Raw genomic sequence first — 21,032 nt, forward strand, 5'->3', positions numbered from 1 at the left:
TGCTTAGTACCAGGACAGGGTCGGCTAGCACCCAGGGCAAGGAGCCGGAACTGCGCCACCCCACTTTTAATACATTCTGTAGAATGGATGTACCACGATGCAACCATTTTTGGTCCCCTTTCTCATCTGCAGGGGCATTGCTAGGTGGCAAAAAGACCAGGGGCTTCAGCCCGAAGTCCAAGCCAACATGGGGGGGGTGGGGATTGGCTGGACGGTGAGGTTGTGTGGCAGAGGGTAAGCTCACTTGCTGGTTGCTGCCTGGCTTACCAGTGCCCACCAATGCTGACCACTAAACTCACTTGCCTGACACACTGACCATTACATTGACTTACCTACCTGACATACATACACTGACATACCTGACCAGGAGACAGACTTCATGTGTCCTGCAGCAGCTCAGCTATGGTGTGCAGTGTGCCCAATATCATCACAGCAGGCAGCCAGAGGAGGAGAGGAGAGCCTCCCGCCCAAGCGGGGACCTCACAGTGATGTGACGCAGCGGCCGCATTGTAATTCCCACCTTCTGGAGCCTGCAGTGCCTATGATGGACGTCACACGTCCCGCGGTCCCGGCATTGGACCAATGGGACGTCCATCATAGGCGCTGCAGGCTCCAAAAGGCGGGACCTGCTATGTCACTCGACCGTACTTGTCGGCAGTCGAGATCAGATTAGTCCGCGCTGGGCGGTGGCGCTCAGGGCTTACAATACAATGGTGCATGCCTGAGACCCGGGGCTTTTCGGGGACCCGTTCGGGGCTCCAGCCCCCCCTCCTGATGTCACTGCTCATCTGCCCTCAGGGCAACAGCCCCTCCTGCCCACCCCTTGTCCTGGCCCTGGGTCTGATAGTCCTGCACAGGTTAATTTCACAGCAGTTTCACTAGACCTTTCTGCACACAAGCTGTGGTTTGTGTTTGGAGGTAAATAAGGCAGTGTGTGCTACCCTTGGTAGTGTAAATAAAGCACTCCATCTTGGGGGACACTGACAGAAGCAAGGATGGGTTATTCAAATAAAATAATGCATTTTATAAGTAGGTTGCTATATTTGTGACTTTTTTCTACATAGAATTCCTCTGTACCAGTTCTGTGCTGGCTGCAATTGAATGTCACATTGCTGCAAGTCAAAATTCAGATTTGTAAATCTTCAGCATAGGAAAGTGTGAAACTACCGAGACATAGGCCTGGGGACATCTGTATGTCTCCCAAGAAGAGCCCTCTGACGGTCTTGGTTCCACATTTGGGTTATGTAAATGTTTGCTGAAGTTTGTTACTTTTTCTGACAGTGGAAAAATGTTTCTAGTAGCAATGGCCAAAAAAATAAATATATTAATGCAGAGGGAGTCTTTTCAAAGGGGACCTGTACTCGGATGTTGCCAGCGATGCTGAAATCAATAAATATTAGAAGAGCTGAAATAAATGATCCTCTAGAGCAGAATTTTTTAAACTTTTTATCCCAGAGGAACCCATAAAATAATTTTCAGGTCTCGGGCAACCTTTACTAAAACCAAATGCCTGTTACGTTGGTGGTCCATAAGAATGCCACCCTTAGGCCCCTTTCACACGAGGCGGAATCCGCTTCCAAGGAGTCCGTTTCTGTCCGCCGGCTCAACGGGAGATCTCTCCGTTGATTTCCGCTGAGCTGGCGGATGACAGGTCCCTTTCTGCTCACTGAGCGGGGAGGGGCTTGTCCAGCGCTGCTGGTCTCTATGGAGAGATCGGATGAAAATGGACAGCATGCCTGTTTTCATCAGATCTCACCCGATCCGATAGCGACGGATCTGGACGTAGGGCCATCCGTCTGCTTTTAGCGGATCGGACTGGGTCGGATGTCAGCAGACATGTTTCCGCTGACATCCGTCGCTCCATAGACCAGCATGGAGCGCCCGTTCAGGTCCGATGTCAAAACTGACAGGCGGACCTGAACGGTCCATCAGTGTGAAAGGGGCCTTACAGATAGATAACATGAGAATTAGTGTCACACACTGCTGTTTTTGCCACATTGCATTGGCAGGGCTGGCCCAAGACATTGTGCTGCCTGGGTCCAAGTATGAAATGCTGCCCCCCACCCCACCCCAAAAAAAATTATGCCCACCAAAAGGCCTTTCCATCCATTATTTTATATCATGATAATTAAAACTAAAATTTAGATTTATCGGCCCTCTATGCGGATGATCTTCTGCTTTTTTTAAATGATTCCGGTGACTCTCTGCAGGGCGCACTTGGAATCATGGATGCCTTCTCTGCCTTCACTGGGTTGAAGGTGAATTGGCATAAATCTCAGCTCTTTCCGGTGGACAAGGGGGCCAGGACCTCACCATCCTCCACCATGCTTCAATGGGTGGATAGGTTTACCTATTTGGGTATTGTCATTTCAAGAGAGAACAAGGACTTTGTCCGGCTCAATCTTGAACCTGTTCTGATAGAAATCAAGTCCAAATTAAAGGCTTGGGGCAATCTCCCCCTCTCTCTTATTGGCCGCATAAACCTTCTTAAAATGAAGGTCCTTCCCAAACTTACATACATATTTAGGAACTCCCCACAATGGCTGACTAAAGCCTTCTTTAACTCTCTGAAACAACTTTTTCTCTCCTTCATCTGGGGACCCAAGTCCCCCAGATTCAAATACACCATGCTCACCAGGCCTGTGGGCAGTGGAGGGTTAGCTCTTCCTGACTGTCACAAATATTTCCTAGCCACCCAGCTTGTAACCGTCCACTGGTGGCTGCAGCCGGACTTGACCAATGCTGCAACGGTCCTGGAGGCAGCTATAGTGGGGTCTCTGGAGGCCTTAAGGGGGTTGGTTTTCAGGGGGCCAAAAACACCTCACTGCCTCACCCCTTCTATGCGCACCACTTTAAGGGCGTGGAGGGCGGGAGAGGCACTGAGGGCGTCCCTGCCGAACTCCTGGTCTCCTCACACCCCCCTGTGGCTGAATCCTAGCCTTCCGCAGTTTAATACCATCCCGGACCCTCAGGCCTGGGCCAAGTGTAAAATACTGACGCTCGAGCATGTCGTTACCAACGGGGAACTTACTCCCTTTCATATCCTGCGTGATAAATTTAATGTGCCTACATGGACCCACTTCCGTTATCTTCAAGTCGCGCATGCTTATCGCTGTCAATTTTTGGGACAACCGGTCGTACTGGAGTACTCTGAGCTTGAGTCCATCCTTCGGGTAAAAGACCTGGAGAAACCCATGTCTCAGATTTACGGGTCCCTACTGGTTGCTGCCATCCCTGAGCTGTCCTCCCTCTGCAGGAAATGGGTGGTGGACATACCAGAGCTGGATGACGATGACTGGAGGGAGATTTGGGATTTTCAGTTCTCCCCTTTGGTTTCAGCCAGGGAAAATTCAATAAAAAAGATTTTACAAAAAAAAAAATTTAGATTTATCAGGAAGTCAGATTTACATGCAACAGCACCTTATCTATATGCAAAATTATATGACATACCATTATGTTCAATTCCAAGGGGCAGGCTAAGGTAGTATATAGACAGGCTAGGGCAGTATAGTGGCAGGCTAGGGTAGTATAGGGGCAAGCGGAGCAGTGGGCAGTTGTCACTCATCATGACACACAAAACTGTTGGAAAAAAAATCTTGGTCATGAATTTGGGTAAATAGAAGAGGAGAGGTGGCTATGGTTCCATTTTCTGCTCCTCTCAAAGTGCTGTCTGTGTCCAATGGACCCACTGGGACCCATGGTAGGGCCAGCCCTGGGCATTGGCCCTATAGGTTTGCAGGCACAGATTACTCAACTAAATCTCAAGGAGCCTTTAGCAACCTCTAGAGCAGAGTTCTCCAAACTGCATCCCGGAGGTCGGATTTGGCCCTTTCCTCGCCTTTATCTTCCCCTCTGGTCATTATTCCACCAATGGATACCAATGATGGAGCACCATTCCCCCTGCTGACACCATCAATGGAGCTTTATTCTTCCAATTGATATAAACAATGGGGCACTATTACTCGCAATAAAAACCAATAATTGGACGCTGATGCTGGGTCATTTTCTACTCCCACTGGCCACAGTCCAGCCCCTCGAAAACCTGAAGGACTGCAAACTGGCCCTTTGCATAGAAAGTTTGGAGATCCCTGCTCTAGAGGAAACCAACGTGGAGTTGAAAATGAGCGCTGTCGGTTTTCTCACCAGTGCTGCTTACCCAACCTGTCTTTCCCAACCTTTTCAATACAGGGGAACCCTTGAAATAACTTTCCAGTCTCAAGGAACCCCAGCTAAAAATTACTATATCTACAGCTCGTGACACATTAGTGTGATGGTCAGTGGGAAGAATGCTCCTTACACTTGTTTTTATTGGGAAGATTTCCAACCTTACAGGTAGTTCAAAAGATTGATGGTGTCGGTGGGAACTTACCTGAGAGGCAGAAATTGCTTATTGCTCAAGGAACCCCTAGCAGCCTTTGGAGGAACCCTAGTTGAGAAACCCTGGCCAAAGCACCCGGTCATATCATCTTTCTTCAGGGGCTGATCACTGCCTACTCCAGAGCAACAGAAACTATGTGATTAAATGTCTAGCCCAGCCTTTATCAATGCTTTCAACACAGAGGAAACTTTGAAATAACTTTCCAGTCTTAGCCCTTGTACACACAGTCGGAGATTCCGACAACCAAATCCGTCAGATTTTTTTCCGACGGATTTTGTCCGAAACTGTTGTATACACACGGTCGGACAAAGTTGTCAGAAAATCCGACGTGATGACGTTATTTCGTTACGACGGGACTATGTTCATGCTAGTAGCCAATAGCTTTGGTGTAGGAATTTGATCTGAGCATGCGTGGCACTTTGTCCGATCGGAATTCTCTACACATGATCGGAGTATGTCCTATCAGAGCATTTTGTCGGAAAATATTTCCGGCAAGTTGGAAAAGTTGGTCCGACGGATATTCCGACGGAAACAGTCAGATGTAGACCACACACAGTCGGAATATCCGACAAAACGCTCCGATCGGACACATTCCGACGGAATCTCCGACCGTGTGTATAAGGGCTTAGGGAAACCCTGCTAAAAACGACCATATCTACAACTCATGATATATGAGATATATAGTGAGATGGTCAGTGGGAAGAATGCTTCTTACATTTGTGGTCAGTGGGAAGAATTACCCCCTTACAGATAGCTAAAAGGATCAATGGTGTCAGTGGGAACTTATGTAAGCCCTTGTACACACGGTCGGAGAATCCGTCGGAATGTGTCCTATCAGACCGTGTCGTCGGATAATCCGACTGTGTGTGGTCTGCATCGGACTGATTCCGTCGGAATATCCGTCGGACCCAATTTTTCAACATGTTGGAAATATTTCCCGACCAACTGATTCGATTGGACATACTCCGATCATGTGTAAAGAATTTTGATCGGACCAAGTGCCACGCATGCTCAGATCAAATTCCTACATCAAAGCTATTGGCTACTAGCCTGAACGTAGTCCCATCGTAACGAAATTACATCATCAAGTTCTGAATGATCGGATTTTTCGACAACTTAGTCCGACCGTGTGTATGCAACAGTTTCGGACAAGATCCGAGGGACAAAATCCGACGGACTTGGTTGTCGAAAACTCCGACAGTGTGGACAGGGGCTAAGAGGCAGATATTGTTCATTGCTCAAGGAACCCCTAGCAAACTCTGGAGGAACCCTGGTTGAGAAACCGTAAGGCCTTCATATATGTGACCAGTACAACTGAGAGAACAGAGCAACCATTTCTCTTGGCAAGATAGCTTGACTTTTCCTTTACTCTTTACCCAACCCTCCAAGTCTGTTCGTATGACATTTAATAGGCCAATTTAAAGTCTTTTATGGTCATTTATTAGAGAGAATAACCAGTCAGGTTATGGTGAGATGGACCAAAAACTCCTTTATTTAAAATATTTTGGCTTTTATTGCCAATGCAACATCCAGAGCCACCATTGTATAGCACAGATCTCAGCTTTTTGGATGATTTACCAGAAAACAGGCATCTATGTACAAAAAAATCTATGCTTGTCCATCCTTTTTCCATTCATGCTTTGTGTGGCCTTTGCACAGACTGAATCTCTACTAAGCATGTGCGATGCATTTCGTTAAAAATCGAAATTTAGCTGAAATGTTCGTTATTCGCAGATTCAAATGTATCTGAATTTAGAAATCACAATAGCAATGAATTTCAACGAATCCAAAATAAATTATACCGAAACGAATTATTCCAATTCCAAAATTAATTTGAATTTGAAAACAAATTTGAATTTGAAACGGAGTTTGAATTCGAAATGGAAACCTATTGCAATAAATTCAATAAGGTATCAAGGTGAAATAAGAGGATGATTCCTACTTGGGCTGCTTTATATAATAGAATAAAATAAAACAGAACAGAATAGAAAATAAACGTATTGCCCTTGTTGATCACAGTTGCCCGCACTGCTTGATTTTCAACCAAAGAGGAAGTAAACCCTGATGGGTTTACTTCCTCTTTGATTCCCTGCAAAGGTAAAGCATAATGGACTACTATGCATCGCATCGCATAGTAGTCCATTATGTGTCACTTACCTGACACAGGAGCCAGCGAAGTCACCGCTGTCCCCTGTAGTTCCGAGCGTCCATCTTCTTGGTGGGTCTCCATGGGTCTCGCTGCTCCGGCGCTGTGATTCGCCGGAGCAGCGATAACGTCACTTCCGCGCACGGGAGCCAACGCTCACGGCATATCGCCGCGATCTGCGGCTTACCCAGTGTGCCTGCGTGCCGCTGTCTACGGCGCATGCGGTGGCTGTCTTCAGGTAAATATCTCCTAAACCGTATAGGTTTAGGAGATATTTCTTGGACCTACAGGTAAACCTTGATCTAGGCTTACCTGTAGGTCAAAGTGGTTTGTAAGAGTTTACAACCACTTTAACATTAGTTTTTCCTAACCCCCTTACTGACATATACGTTGCCATAACCATACTACACTACCTTTGACTCCTCCCACTTCTTCCCGTACAACCTATTTAAACTGTAAGTTAGTGGCAGCATGCTACTGTTATGGATTTTTTTTATATTGTATTCATTAATGGATTAGATAGAAAACCTTTTTGAGGACCAACGGTTTTCTAAAGTTTAAATTTTTTTCTGTAGTCTCAGAGCAGTGCATTCCAATTTACTAGATTACATACCTTCGGGATCGGGTCACAGAGCTGAAGAACGAGGAGAGGTCTGTGTAAACAAAACTCTCTCCGTGCTTCCCTGTGTGGCTGTCACCGATCGTCTCTTCCCTTTTATAAGGAAGGACGATCAGTGACGTCACATGCCAGGCCACGCCCCCTACAATAAAAAAAAACACATAACGTCATACATAACCCCTACACTGCTCCCTAGTGGTTAACTCCTTCAATGCCAGTGTCATTTACACAGGAATCAGTGCATTTAAATAGCACTGATTGCTGTATAAATGACAGTGGTTCCAAAAATGTGTCAAAAATGTCCGATGTGTCTGCCATAATGTCGCAGTCACAATAAAAATCAATGATCGCCGCCATTACTAGTAAAAAATTTTTTTTATAAAACTATCCCCCATTTTGTAAACGCTATAACTTGCGCAAAGCAATCAATAATCGCTAATTGCGATTTTTTTTTTTTTTTTACCAAAAATATGTAGAAGAATACGTATCGACCTAAACTGTGGAAAAAAAAAACATTTTATATACATTTTTTGGGGATATTTATTATAGCAAAAAGTAAAAAATATTGCATTTTTTTTCAAAATTGTCGCTCTATTTTTGTTTATAGCGCAAAAAATAAAAACCGCAGAGGTGATCAAATACCACCAAAAGAAAGCTCTATTTGTGGGAAAAAAAGAACGGCAATTTTGTTTGGGAGCCACGTCGCACGACCGCGCAATTGTCAGTTAAAGCGACGCAGTGCCGAATCGCAAAAAGGGGCTTGGTCCTTTGGCTGCAAATTGGTCCGGGGCTTAAGTGGTTCATTTAAAAAATAGTACAGTCCTATGTACCATAGGATATGCCCACCTAAAATTTTTGAATGGTCATAAGTATTTGCCCGGTAGCTAACAAAAAGTTGGCCGGGAGTCATATTCCTCTACGAGGCTATTGAGGCTGTGGAACGATCTGTAAGCCATTTAGACCAAACCATATTTGAGGAGACCACCCCTATTTATATCTGTTTCCTTATATAATGGTAAGCTATTATTAATGAGTTGTTTCCACATAGCCAGCGATGGAGGGGGGGTAGTTATAGCTTTGCAGAGTTAGAGTTAGAACAAAAGTAGCCCCACCAGCGTACGCCCTGCTGCCGTAGGGATAAATTGCTCTATCAGACCCAGAATGTATATTACATACCTTTTGACTTTTAACGTCTGTATACCTTTTGGATATTTTTGTCCTTCCTTTTTCTTCTCCTCTTTACTTAATAAAAACTTTGAACAAAAATAAATAAAATAATTGAAAAGAATAGAATAGAAAATAAAATTATAGAATAGAAAAAATAGAACAGAATAAAAAAAAAAATAGAAACGAATAAAAGAGATTAGAAGAGAAGATAAAAAAATAGAAAATAATACAAAATAATAGAATAGAAAAAGAAATAGAACAAATATAGCTTTCTTCTAAAATTCTAATATATAATAACTTCAAATGTAGAATAAGTTTTAATCTTGAGTTTTAAATCGATTTTAAAATAACGAATATATTAAACAAATATACAAAACAAATTCTGAAAACGAATCATTCTAGCGTAATTTATATGACGAAAAACAAAATTATTAATTTAATGAACGAATCCAAAATGAAACAAATTTTTCTGTTGTGCGCGTCTCCAATCTTTACTTTCCCATTAAATTTAATGAGTGTTTAGTCTGCATTATGTTGTGCTGACAGCTTGGCATATTGAGTCTCATTATTATTGATTGTTTTGCAGAACAATTTTCCTGCCAGTAGCCCCGACAGGCTACAGGATCTGAAGTCCACTGTGGATTTATTGACCAGCATCACGTTCTTCCGAATGAAGGTAAGACAATTCTGTATTCAGAGCGCTGTTACACCATTGGGTTTGAGGAGTACATGTAGTGCGTTATATGAAGATCTGCGGATGTAGAGTTTTCCCTGTATGTCTTTTTCTGCATGCATGGTCAAGGTGGATTCTTTCTCACCATTAGGGGTAGACTGGTACAGGTTATCAAGTATTTTATACTTACGCAAAACCTTTTTAAATCAATGTTTCCAGTTTTTTTGTTTTTTTAAATTTCAAGCAATTTGTTTAATCAGTGATACCACAAAGAACCTGCTGTAAGACTATAACTTCAGGACCATGCTTCTTCCACGTGCCACAACCCATGTCTTTTTTGATCACTTTTTCTCCACCTTCTTACCCTGGAGGAACCCATGAAACATTATTTAGATATTGGAGAACCAAGAAGACCAGTTCAATGAGGATCAGTGCCAAAATGGCCCATAAATTGGTGTCCAGTGGGAGTAATACTCTCTTCCAGACAGCTAAGAAGATCAACGGAGTTCTGTTCCAGGTTCTACCAAATGGTATGGCCCTGGAACTGTGCACACATCATCAAAAGGGAGGTCAGACAGCCACAACTCTAGCAAACCTCTGGCAACCTCAGGAGGAACCCTGGCTGGAATTGGTTGATTTAGACCAAGGGGTCTAAATCTAAAAACAACCCATGTCTTTTTTGATCACTTTTTCTCCACCTTCTTACCCTGGAGGAACCCATGAAATATTATTTAGATATTGGAGAACCAAGAAGACCAGTTCAATGAGGATCAGTGCCAAAATGGCCCATAAATTGGTGTCCAGTGGGAGTAATACTCTCTTCCAGACAGCTAAGAAGATCAACGGAGTTCTGTTCCAGGTTCTACCAAATGGTATGGCCCTGGAACTGTGCACACATCATCAAAAGGGAGGTCAGACAGCCACAACTCTAGCAAACCTCTGGCAACCTCAGGAGGAACCCTGGCTGGAATTGGTTGATTTAGACCAAGGGGTCTAAATCTAAAAACAACCCATGTCTTTTTTGATCACTTTTTCTCCACCTTCTTACCCTGGAGGAACCCATGAAATATTATTTAGATATTGGAGAACCAAGAAGACCAGTTCAATGAGGATCAGTGCCAAAATGGCCCATAAATTGGTGTCCAGTGGGAGTAATACTCCCTTCCAGACACCTAAGAAGATCAACGGTGTTCTGTTCCAGGTTCTACCAAATGGTATGGCCCTGGAACTGTGCACACATCATAAAAAGGGAGGTCAGACAGCCACAGCTCTAGCAAACCTCTGGCAACCTCAGGAGGAACCCTGGCTGGAATTGGTTGATTTAGACCAAGGGGTCTAAGTCTAAATCTAAAAACAACCCATGTCTTTTTTGATCACTTTTTCTCCACCTTCTTACCCTGGAGGAACCCATGAAACATTATTTAGATATTGGAGAACCAAGAAGACAAATTCAATGAGGATCAGTGCCAAAATGGCCCATAAATTGGTGTCCAGTGGGAGTAATACTCCCTTCCAGACAGCTAAGAAGATCAATGGTGTTCTGTTCTAGGTTCTACCAAATGGTATGGCCCTGGAACTGTGCACACATCATCAAAACGGAGGTCAGACAGCCACAGCTCTAGCAAACCTCTGGCAACCTCAGGAGGAACCCTGGCTGGAATTGGTTGATTTAGACCAAGGGGTCTCAAATTGGTGGCCCTCTAGCTGTTGACAAAAATACAAGTCCCATCATGCCTCTACCTGTGGGAGTCATGCTTGTAACTGTCAGCCTTGCAATGCCTCATGGGACTTGTAGTTTCGCAAACAGCTGGAGGGTCGCTAGTTTGAGACCCCTGATTTAGACGTTCTCGTTCATCAATGAGGCCCATTGGGTTGATATACAGCTGAGGCTTCACTGACACCCTGCCCTGCACTGAGGAAGTCCCGCCTAGGGACGTAACGCGTACGAGGGGTCAGGTGTTAAGCATGACATCACCCGCGGGCATCACATCGGTTTGATACACACTGTAACCTGGATGCTTAGCACTCGGCTTGGAGTGCGATATTTTGTAAGTGCAATTCCATTTGTTTTATACTATTAAAGATGCAACGCAGAGAGCATTAGATCGTATGTTCTTTTTTACATATGGCTTGTTGAAACTTCGGATCCCGATATTACTATGATACGAGGACCTGTTGGCTTCACCGTTCGCTCACTGCATAGTGATTGGCACTAGACAGAACGTTGCAAGATTTGTGGGTTTTACCGTTTGTTTACTGCATAGTGACCTTTAATAGGTCGAAGGTTGGAGGTGAGAGGCCATCCATTTATGTGGGGAAGGGATCACTGAATATCAGACCTATTAATCTACATTTATCCACTTGCACCTTTTGGGATTGTCTCCCATAGATTATGGACATTCAATATTTTTTGTGCAGGACTGTTTATATCAGGGGTCTCAAACTGGCGGCCCTCCAGCTGTTGCAAAACTACAAGTCCCATCATGCCTCTGGCTGTGGGAGTCATGCTTGTAACTGTCAGCCTTGTAATGCCTCATGGGACTTGTAGTTTTGCAACAGCTGGAGGGCCACCAGTTTGAGACCCCAGGTTTATATGTTTTGAGGCTTCACTAGAGCACAAAAGTTCCATTTGCACATTCACTAGTCAACTTTCCAAAAGACCATCATTGTGTTTCTTATTTTTCACATCCTTTAATATGAAACAAGGCCTATTAACTGAAGAAGTTACTAACTCGTGGCATCATCAGTAGATCCTTTTCAGGGCATGTAGGAAACCTTGAGGTTGGAACACCTTGACCTCCCTGTTTCCCATTTATTTGTGCTTCTTCAAAAGCCCTTGAACAGCACGTCTTGAAACCCCAGTCTGCTTTGAAATCTCTGCCTGGGAGAGACCTTGCTGATGCAGTACAACTACATTGGGTCTTTAACAAAAGTTTTTATTGTAGAGTAACAAGATTATGGATCAATACAATAGGCTTACAGTGGGATGTCGGTACAGGAAGTTTCAGTTTAGCACAATTAAAGCAAATTTCCAGGTAACCTTGTACACATTCCCTGGATCAAAACAGACCCTGGGTTTCACATATATGCAACACAAACACGGCCTGGAGTATGCCTAAAGCCTATAATGATCCTATCTGGTGTAGTTGAAGGATGAAAAAAAGGAGGGAAGGAAGGAGGGGGAAAGTCAAGGGACAAGAGGAGATTGGAGGGGACAGAAGATGTGGAGAGCCACAGAGGAATAGGGGGGTCTGGAGGGAAGAGAGGGAAGCAGAAAGAGGAGGGGGGGAGATGGGCCCACGGGGTGTGCCCCACCGGGCTCCTACAACGACAGCAAGGTGGTATCAAATCTGGGAGAATGGTGGTACTCTATCCAGGGTTGCCAGACTCTAAGAAATTTAGTATGAGTGTCAGAGAGAACAGAAGACAGTTTTTCATTGACCATGACAACATTCAGACGGTTTTTGACTGCCTCAAAGCTGAGGGCCGGGGTTCTCCATGCTCGCGCTATAGTCAGCTTAGTTGCGGTAAAAAGATGCTGTGCCAACTGCCGTTCTGAGAACTACATTGGGTCTTATTGCTGTGCTCAGTCTTGCCATGGTGGATGGACCTGTGACATGAAACCGTCTTCCACAACCTCACCTTAGTAGCAGAGTTTGGCTGTTCCTCACCCATTTTTAAGTCTCCTACACAGCTGTTTCTGTTTCAGTTAATGACTGTGTTTCAACCTTCCTATGAAATTGATGATCATTAGCACCTGCTTCTATAATTCATTTATTATCTCTAATCCAACAAAATCCATGACTTTTTGCAAATGTACAAAGTGAGCGAGTGCAAACATTGATGTTGGTTTGAAGCCAAAGGGTGGTCACACCAAATATTGATTTGAGTTAGATTTTTCTTCTGTGTGCTCACTTGGCAGTTTGTGAATTGATAAAAATAAACAAAATATATATTTTTGAAAGCATTCTTACTTTACAGCATTTCTTTACACCGGCCTAAAACTTTTGCACAGTACTGTATGTATGATTAAGGCATGTGGGCCGAAACATGTTGGAATTTTATGAGTGTTTGAAACACGTTGGATTTTTATGACTGTTTGAAACACGTTGGATTTTTTATGGCTGTTTGTCAATGCATTTAATTAGGACTATACATTTTAGCTGATTTCCACTGGCTGCAGCCTTTACTTTCTTAATTCGAGTACTGTATGGATGTCTTCGGTGTGAGATCTAAGGCACTGTTGCCTCTGACTCTACTCTCAGGAGATATGGAGTGAGATTTGGTGATGTCACTACTGTGCTGATCACTGTTCTCCTTACTGGAGGCTCCGACAGGCGGAAGCAAAGCCCTGCCTATACCAAGATAGCCACCTCCACTCAGAGACACAGTACAGGATAGGCATAGTAAGTCAAAAATAGGGAAAGATTAGTTACAAGGGGACCACATAAAATACTGATGAACAGTCCCTTATATTCTATCTGCTTTTTTTTGGGCACAGCTTCCACATTCTAGTTCCTTTTTAATACAGCATTAGATATGTCATTTTTAACCACTTGCCAACTGCCCGCCGTCGTTATACGTCGGTACTTTGAAGAGGAACATCTTTGTTATGGCAGCAGCTAGCTGCCATAAGCCCCGGTATTCTCTTCTTCAGCGGGCGGTCGGCTTTCAGATAAAAGTGGTCTCTGCGGAGGATTCACCGCTAGATCACTTTTATCGGTGGCGGGAGAGGGCCCCCCTCCCGGCACGCTCCAGTGCCCTCTGCTGCTTACCAGAGCCGTTGGTAGTAGCGGAGGCGATCGGATCCTTCTCCCTCTGTGGTATGGAGCTGAGTGAGGGGAAGATGGCCCCCACCCGGCTCCATCCCAGTGCAGGGCGGAGCAACGTCAAAACTTCACTTCCGCCCCTAAGGCTCTTATAGGGCCGTTTTTTTTAAATTATTTCTTCAAACGACTTTTATTTTTTTATTTTTTTATTGCTTTTTAGCGTAAATATGAGATCGGAGGTCTTTTTGACCCCAGATCTCATATTTAAGAGGTCCTGTCATGCTTTTTCTCTATTACAAGGGGTGTTTACATTCCTTGTATTAGGAATAAAAGTGACACTTTTTTTGTTTTTAAAATAACAGTGTCAAAAATAAAGAATAAAAAGTAAAATAAATAAGTTTTAGCGAGCCCCGTCCTGCCGAGCTCGCGTGCAGAAGCGTACGCATACGTGAGTAGCGCCCGCATATGAAAACAGTGTTCAAACGACACATGTGAGGTATCGCTGTGATCAGTAGAGAGCGAGAGCAATAATTCTAGCCCTAGACCTCCTCTGTAATGCAAAACATGCAACCTGTAGAAATTTTTAAACGTTGCCTATGGAGATTTTTAAGGGTAAAAGTTTGTCGCTATTCGACGAGCGGGCGCAATTTTGAAGGATGACATGTTGGGTATCAATTTACTCAGCATAACATTATCTTTCACAATATAAAAATACAATTGGGCTAACTGTACCGTTGTCTTATATTTTCTTATAAAAATGTGTATTTTTTCCCCAAAAAAAAAGTGCGCTTGTAAGACCGCTGCGCAAATACGGTGTGACAGAATGTATTGCAACGACCACCATTTTGTTCTCTAGGGCGTTAGAATATATATATATATATATATACATATATATATATATATATATATATATATATAATGTTTGGAGGGTTCTAAGTAATTTTCTAGCAAAAAAAAGTTTTAAACCAGTAAACACCAAATCTCAAAACGGGGCTCTGTCCTTAAGTGGTAAGTGTAAGTACCTGAACTTTCTTTGGTATCAGCCTCCGGCAGTCGCTGTACAGCAGAGCTTAGACTGGGAGATAGGGAAACAGCACAAGGCGCCAATCAGCTAGGCTACCGTGCTCATGTGCAAAGTGATAGGAAGAGAGAGCAGAGTGACAAAGAGAGCAGCTCATCAGTCTGCTGCTTCTCCTTTCATTGTCCAGTCACAGGCTGGGGGGGGGGGGGGGGCAAGACCTGGAAGTGTTACTGAAATGCAGCAGAGAATAACCAGACCTGTGCTGCATGGCAGAGCTGTGTAAATCTCAGGAATGGATGGGCAGCAATCCAAATCCTTTGGCATCTCCTTGTTGATATGTATTTTAGTTGCGTGCCCGGAGTTCAGCTTTAAGGCCGCTGGCCACGATTCCTCCCGTTAGAGGAGTCGGCTCGGTTCTTGCGAAGTGAGACGGAAACATTAGAGACGGTTGCAGCTGTCAGCTCCGGGTTGAGCGCACAGCGTGAGACGCACAGGAGCCGGGGAGCTGCAGGCTCATTCCCTTTTGTGTGACGACGCCGAACGTGTCAGCCGTGTGCCGGAGAGAGAGAGACGGCACCCGGGACCTTCAAAGAGGGCGCTTGGCATCCTGCCTTTGTTTTCTGGGATGGAGGGCATCTCTGGAGCAATGTAGATAAGGGATTAGTGAAGATTATTGAATCACAAGTCGAATTCATCTTAGACTGCCATTGAGGTCTGATCAGTGTGCAGGCAATCACAGGGTTAATAGTACCTTTACTAGCTGAGATCCTGGTATAGCCCACCATGTATTACAGAAAAGGAGAGTTGTTATGCCCAATACACATGGCACTTTCTGGGATTTTAAAAAGTCTTGTGTGCTCCAACCTCCTAGCACTGATATTACTACCCTGAGCTATACGTCGCATTCAGCCCCGGTGCTAATAGGTGATTGGTGTCTGTGACACAATTTCTTAGAAGTGCGGGTGGCATTCCAACTAACTTCTATATGACATGACTATAGTGATAGCAGTATTGAGGATGTGATGTGCAGCACAGCATGTAACATACTGCAGAGCCTACAGAAAGGTGCCGGAGTAATGTACAGACAGTATAGCGTGTGATAGTTACAGTACAGTATAACGATTACCGTATGTATCGGCGTATAAAATGCACCCCAAGTTTAGGAGGGAATTTTAAGGAAAAAAACTTTTAGAAGGGAAATTTAACCACTTGCCGACCGTCGCACGCCAATGTACGTCGGCAGAATGGCACGGACAGGCAAATGGACATACAGGTACGTCCCTTTAAAATTTGCCGCCGTGCCATCGTGTACACGCCGGTCGGGACCTCCGTGAGTCTGATCGGGGGTCCCGCAGACTCTATCGCCACGGGGATACCCGCGATAGTCTCATGGAGAGGAAGAACGGGGAGATGCTAATGTAAACAAGCTTCTCCCCATTCTGCCTAGTGACAGTGTCACCGATCACCGCTCCCTGTAATGGGGAGCAGAGATCAGTGACGTGTCACACGTAGCCACTCCCCCACAGTTAGAATCACTCCCCAGGACACACTTAACCCCTACACTGCACCCTAGTGGTTAACCCCTTCACTGCCAGTGGCATTTACACAGGAATCAGTGCATTTGTATAGCATTGATTGCTGTATAAATGACAATGGTCCCAAATATGTGTCAAAAATGTCCGATGTGTCCTCCATAATGTTGATAAAAATCGCTGATCGCTGCCATTACTAGTAAAAATAAAATTATTAATAAAAATGGCATAAAACTTTCCTCTTTTTTGTAAATGCTATAACTTTTGCACAAACCAATCAATATACACTTATTGTGATTTTTTTTTTTTTTACCAAAAATATGTAGAAGAATACGTATCGGCCTAAACTGAGGAAAAAAAATTTGTTTTTTTTTATATATTTTTGGGGGATATTTATTATAGCAAAATGTAAACAATAATGTGTTTTTTCAAAATTGTCTCTCTTTGATCACCCCTGCTCTAAAAACCGCAGGGGTGATCAAATACCACCAAAAGAAATCTTTATTTGTGGGGAAAAAAAGGACATAAATTTTGTTCGGGAGCCACGTCGCACGACTGCGCAATTGTTAGTTAAATCAACGCAGTGCCGAATCGCAAAAAGTGCTCTGGTCTTTGGCCTGCAAAATGGTCCGGGGCTGAAGTCGTTAAGGAAAAAAAACATACAGGTAAATGCCCATCTGCAGCCTTGTCCATCATTGCAGCCTTGCCCAGTGTCCATCTGCAGCCTTGCCCAGTGCCTTTGCAGCCGCTGATTATTTAAAATTGGCGCCGATCTCCGCTGATTGTGAGCGGAGATGAGCGAGCGCCGGCGACATACAGAAAGCCGAGTGTATTCGGCTAGACTCGGCTCTGCTCACAGTCAGGGGCGGGACTGCGAGAGGAGCCGAGTCTAGCCGAAGTCAGTAGGGATCGGCGTATAGCACGCACCCACGATTTTCCCCTGATTTTAAGGGGAAAAAAGGTTTGTGTTTTACGCCGATAAATACGGTAGGTATTGTCACGGGACCCCGTCGTGTTCCACTTGAGTGCTTCCAGCAGTATACAGCCTCTTCCAGTCTGAAGATCAGATATATATATTTTTTCTAACGCCCTATTAAAACGCCCGCGGTGTGTGAAACACACCCAAAAACTCCACCTGGAGCTAAAAAAAATAGTGCACACATAAAGAGTAACACAAAACGTGCAACGGGTGTTACACGATCCTGCCTAGGAAGGACCTTACCCCGATCCCCCCAAGTTCCACACGGGGACTGAGGTACTTCACTGGGCCCATCTGGCCAAAGCCAGACGGACCCCCTTTCTCTGAAGGGTCTGCCGAAACTGACCCACCCAATTACTCTGTGGGGTTCCCCCGAAGGGAGACCCCATGAGAGAGGGCACACCAAGCCAGAAGGGCTATGTCCAGCCCCTCCCAAGACTTTCAGGGTAGCCCGAGGACCCACACCCTACTAATCACACTGTGACAAACGTGCAACACAATCAACAAAAAAAATACAAAAAAGTGACCAACACGGGGGTAAATAATTAGAAAGTGGGGAGAATAAAGTGGGAGAAGTGAAAGTGGCCATTGTGCAATACAATGGCCAGGCCCTTCAGCCAGGAATAAAAAATTCCTCTGCTCCTAGCCAGAAGACTCGACCCTAGAGGCAGATGTGAAAAAAGTGTGTTGTGAAGTGACCATCGTGCCATAAATCAAAGTGACCCTCACTCACAGTGATTGTACGGCACCCCTTGACTGCCACTCACATTCACCACAGGCTTTTCTCCCAACCCTGACCAACAGCCCAGTCAACGCAGCCCCCATCCCAACAAGGAAGGCCTGGAGTTCTGAGAGCTTAGGGAGAGCCCCTGACCCCAAAGCTGATTTTTGTCTTCAGGTTTACCAAAACGATGCAGAGCAAGGTCCTCCTAACACTCCAAAGGTTTGACCTCATATTATATGGTTTTTCTAAATCTGAAGACAAAAAATCTGATAGTGTGTATGGGGCTTTAGTCTCAACCACCACTCCCATCACTCCTACCTAATTACATTTGGGAAACACTAACCGCCCCCCCCCCCCCCCCCCCCCCCCTGGTGGAAAGGGGAGGCCAGTGTTCTCTCCCGAAAAACTGACCGGAGCAAGGACTAGAGCAATCTAGGCCAGACGGCCATGGACCCTGCCCTCTGGCCAGACCTGATGCAGCACCCATCCTCACCAGGAGCACCCTTCCAGACGGCTCAAACTCAACCATTGATCGGCCCCCAGTTACTGTCCAGCATCTCGATATAGTCCCTGCTGATACCGCCCTTCCAGGTACAATTACACCATTGAATTTGCATAGCGCCTCCTCTGGCAACTGATGAGAACAGATAATACACTTGATCGTAGCCAAGTGGCCGAGAATCGATTGTACAACACTAGCCGACACTAGCTTGGAATGTTTTATTGGACGAGGATGCAGGCTCTTTATACACATGAAAAGAAGGTTCCCCCCTCCTGATCATATTACCCTAACAATACAAACTGTAAACAGAAACATAAATTAACATGAGCTAATTAACATGTCATTTAACCAGCCTGGGTGACTCAGCGGTCGTCTCCTAGCTCACAAACTACAATACACTTTATCATAAGTATAAACACAGAACACCTTCACACAATAGCAGGAGACCACCAGTAGCAGACTAGCAGACTACATTGTACAGAGGTCAATTTGATTAGCACTTTCAATTAACATGTATAGTTCAGAATAAAATAAACCAGGAATAGTCTTTGTATATTTCCTGGGAGATATTGTGGATAAATAGACACAGGGTGACTTATACATAAGAGGGGCCTGGTGAGTTGAAATAAGGGTTTCCCAAGATCTCCAAGGGATTCTGGGTTCCACGGGTCCCCCACCCAAAACGACTCCCGTCACAGGTGTCCCTAGAGTATGTCACGTCCACTATAGTGTATAGGATGAGCTAGCTCAGAGGGTCGCTTGCAGCACCATGTATGCAGTGGGGAAGTCCAGAGGGCCTCAGTTATAGTCCAGCGGATGGAATGGAGTAGCCTGGAATATGTCGTGGGAAAAAATGGATAGAGTGGGATGATTTGGTGTGTATCACATACACAGTGTGTGGGGTGAGGATGATTCACAGTACATCACACCACAGTGTACAGAGTGGGATGGTACAGAGGATGTAACAAAAAGCACAGTGTACAGAATAGGATGTTTGGGGCGTGTCCAAGATGGCGACCTGAGAGGTTGTGGTTGCCAGAGCTCTGCTGACTTTTCTTATCCGGCCACTAATTTCCATACTTTGAATCCGCCTGATACCTACAACCCTGGGCTCCGGATGTCAGGCAGGACGAAACGCAAGGGGAAAAAGCATTCTTACCCGGATTCAGCCCCGGTTCTGGCCCTGCAGGCGGCGGCTCCACTCGTGCAGGCGCGCAATATGGCGTCCCAAACGGAGATGGAGGACCGGGAGGCGGACGCCGAGATTGGATTCAGGGAGGTCATGGCGGCTATTGCCACCTGTCAAGCGGTGCTGACTAACAAGATTGAGGCTGTGCAACTGGATGTCGGCCTGGTCCGTCAGGACCTAGATAAGCTGCGGTCGCGGGTGGCGGAGACGGAGCAACGTGTGAGCAGAGTGGAGGATCTTACCTCGGAGCACGTGGAGTCCATACGCACCCTCCACACACGAGTGCGGGCCCTGGAGTACAAAGCCGACGACGCCGAGAACAGGAACCGGCGGAACAATCTCCGTATCGTCGGCCTGCCCGAGGGAGCTGAGGGGAGGAACCCCACCGTATTTGTGGAGGAGATGCTGCGTGGCCTTCTTCCTGAAGCGCAATTCTCGCCCTATTTTACAGTTGAGAGGGCGCATCGGGTTCCCCCCACCCCGGGACCTCCGGGTGCGCGGCCGCGCACACTCATCTTCAGGCTCCTGCACTTTCGGGACCGGGACAAAGTACTCAAGGCGGCCCGTCGGACGGGAGATCTCAAATACCAGAATGCCACCGTAATGCTGTTCCCGGATTACTCTCTGGAGAAGCAGAAGCTGCGGAGGTCATTTGATCATGTGAAGGCTGGTCTGCGTGCTCGAAATATTAAGTACAGCGTTCTCTTCCCGGCTCGGCTGTGGGTACAGGATGGAGAGGCCACCAGATTTTTCACTGACCCGCGTGAAGCTGCGGCCTGGCTGGACTCCCTCCCACCGCGTCGGTGAGATTCGGTGGTAAAGGTACACTTTTGCTGTCATCCCTGTCTTGATTTAGATGTACTTTTCTCCCCCCGGCCTATCTTACTTACCTCCTGTGAGAGACTCTCCTGTTGGTCGTGAGATTCGAAGGGATTTCTCACTCTTTGTACTCATGACTTGCCCCCCACTGCACGCATGGACTTGTACATCAGCGAACGTTTTTGGAGCGAACGCCTGTAACTAACGTCCGTTGAGGGCTTAGATAGCTGATGTCAATACCTATTGCAGTTGCTGCGGCCCCCCATCAGGTCAGGGCCTGGGGTCGTTTGCCTCCGCTGGATTTGCTGGACTGCACAGCCTGGACTTAGTGGCGGAGCTTTGGGGACATGGAACCCTGGAAGATATGCGCTACTGTGGCGGGGAGTAGCTCTTGAGAAGTACTTTCTTTATTATCCTGGACTTGTGACCATTCGGAGCCCGGGGGGGGGAAATGTGTTTACTGCATGTCTTGCGACCGAACTGTTTATTTTCTCCCCTGCAGGTCTCCCGCTCG

At 45.6% G+C, this 21,032-nt stretch overlaps 1 protein-coding gene across 9 annotated transcripts in view; it reads left to right on the plus strand.

Moving 5' to 3' along the window:
* Window positions 1-21,032, plus strand: part of UNC13B (unc-13 homolog B) — a 626,059-nt gene that overhangs the window by 467,312 nt on the left and 137,715 nt on the right. For all 9 annotated transcript variants that reach the window (XM_077463165.1, XM_077463167.1, XM_077463166.1 and 6 more), the window contains one exon: window positions 8,897-8,986. In XM_077463165.1, coding sequence (XP_077319291.1) covers window positions 8,897-8,986 — 90 coding nt within the window. The remainder of the gene's footprint in view (window positions 1-8,896; window positions 8,987-21,032) is intronic.

The sequence above is a fragment of the Lithobates pipiens genome, unplaced genomic scaffold, assembly GCF_037356315.1.
Source record: "Lithobates pipiens isolate NorthernLeopardFrog02 unplaced genomic scaffold, aLitPip1_a1.2 Scaffold_3, whole genome shotgun sequence".
Lineage (NCBI taxonomy): Eukaryota > Metazoa > Chordata > Amphibia > Anura > Ranidae > Lithobates > Lithobates pipiens.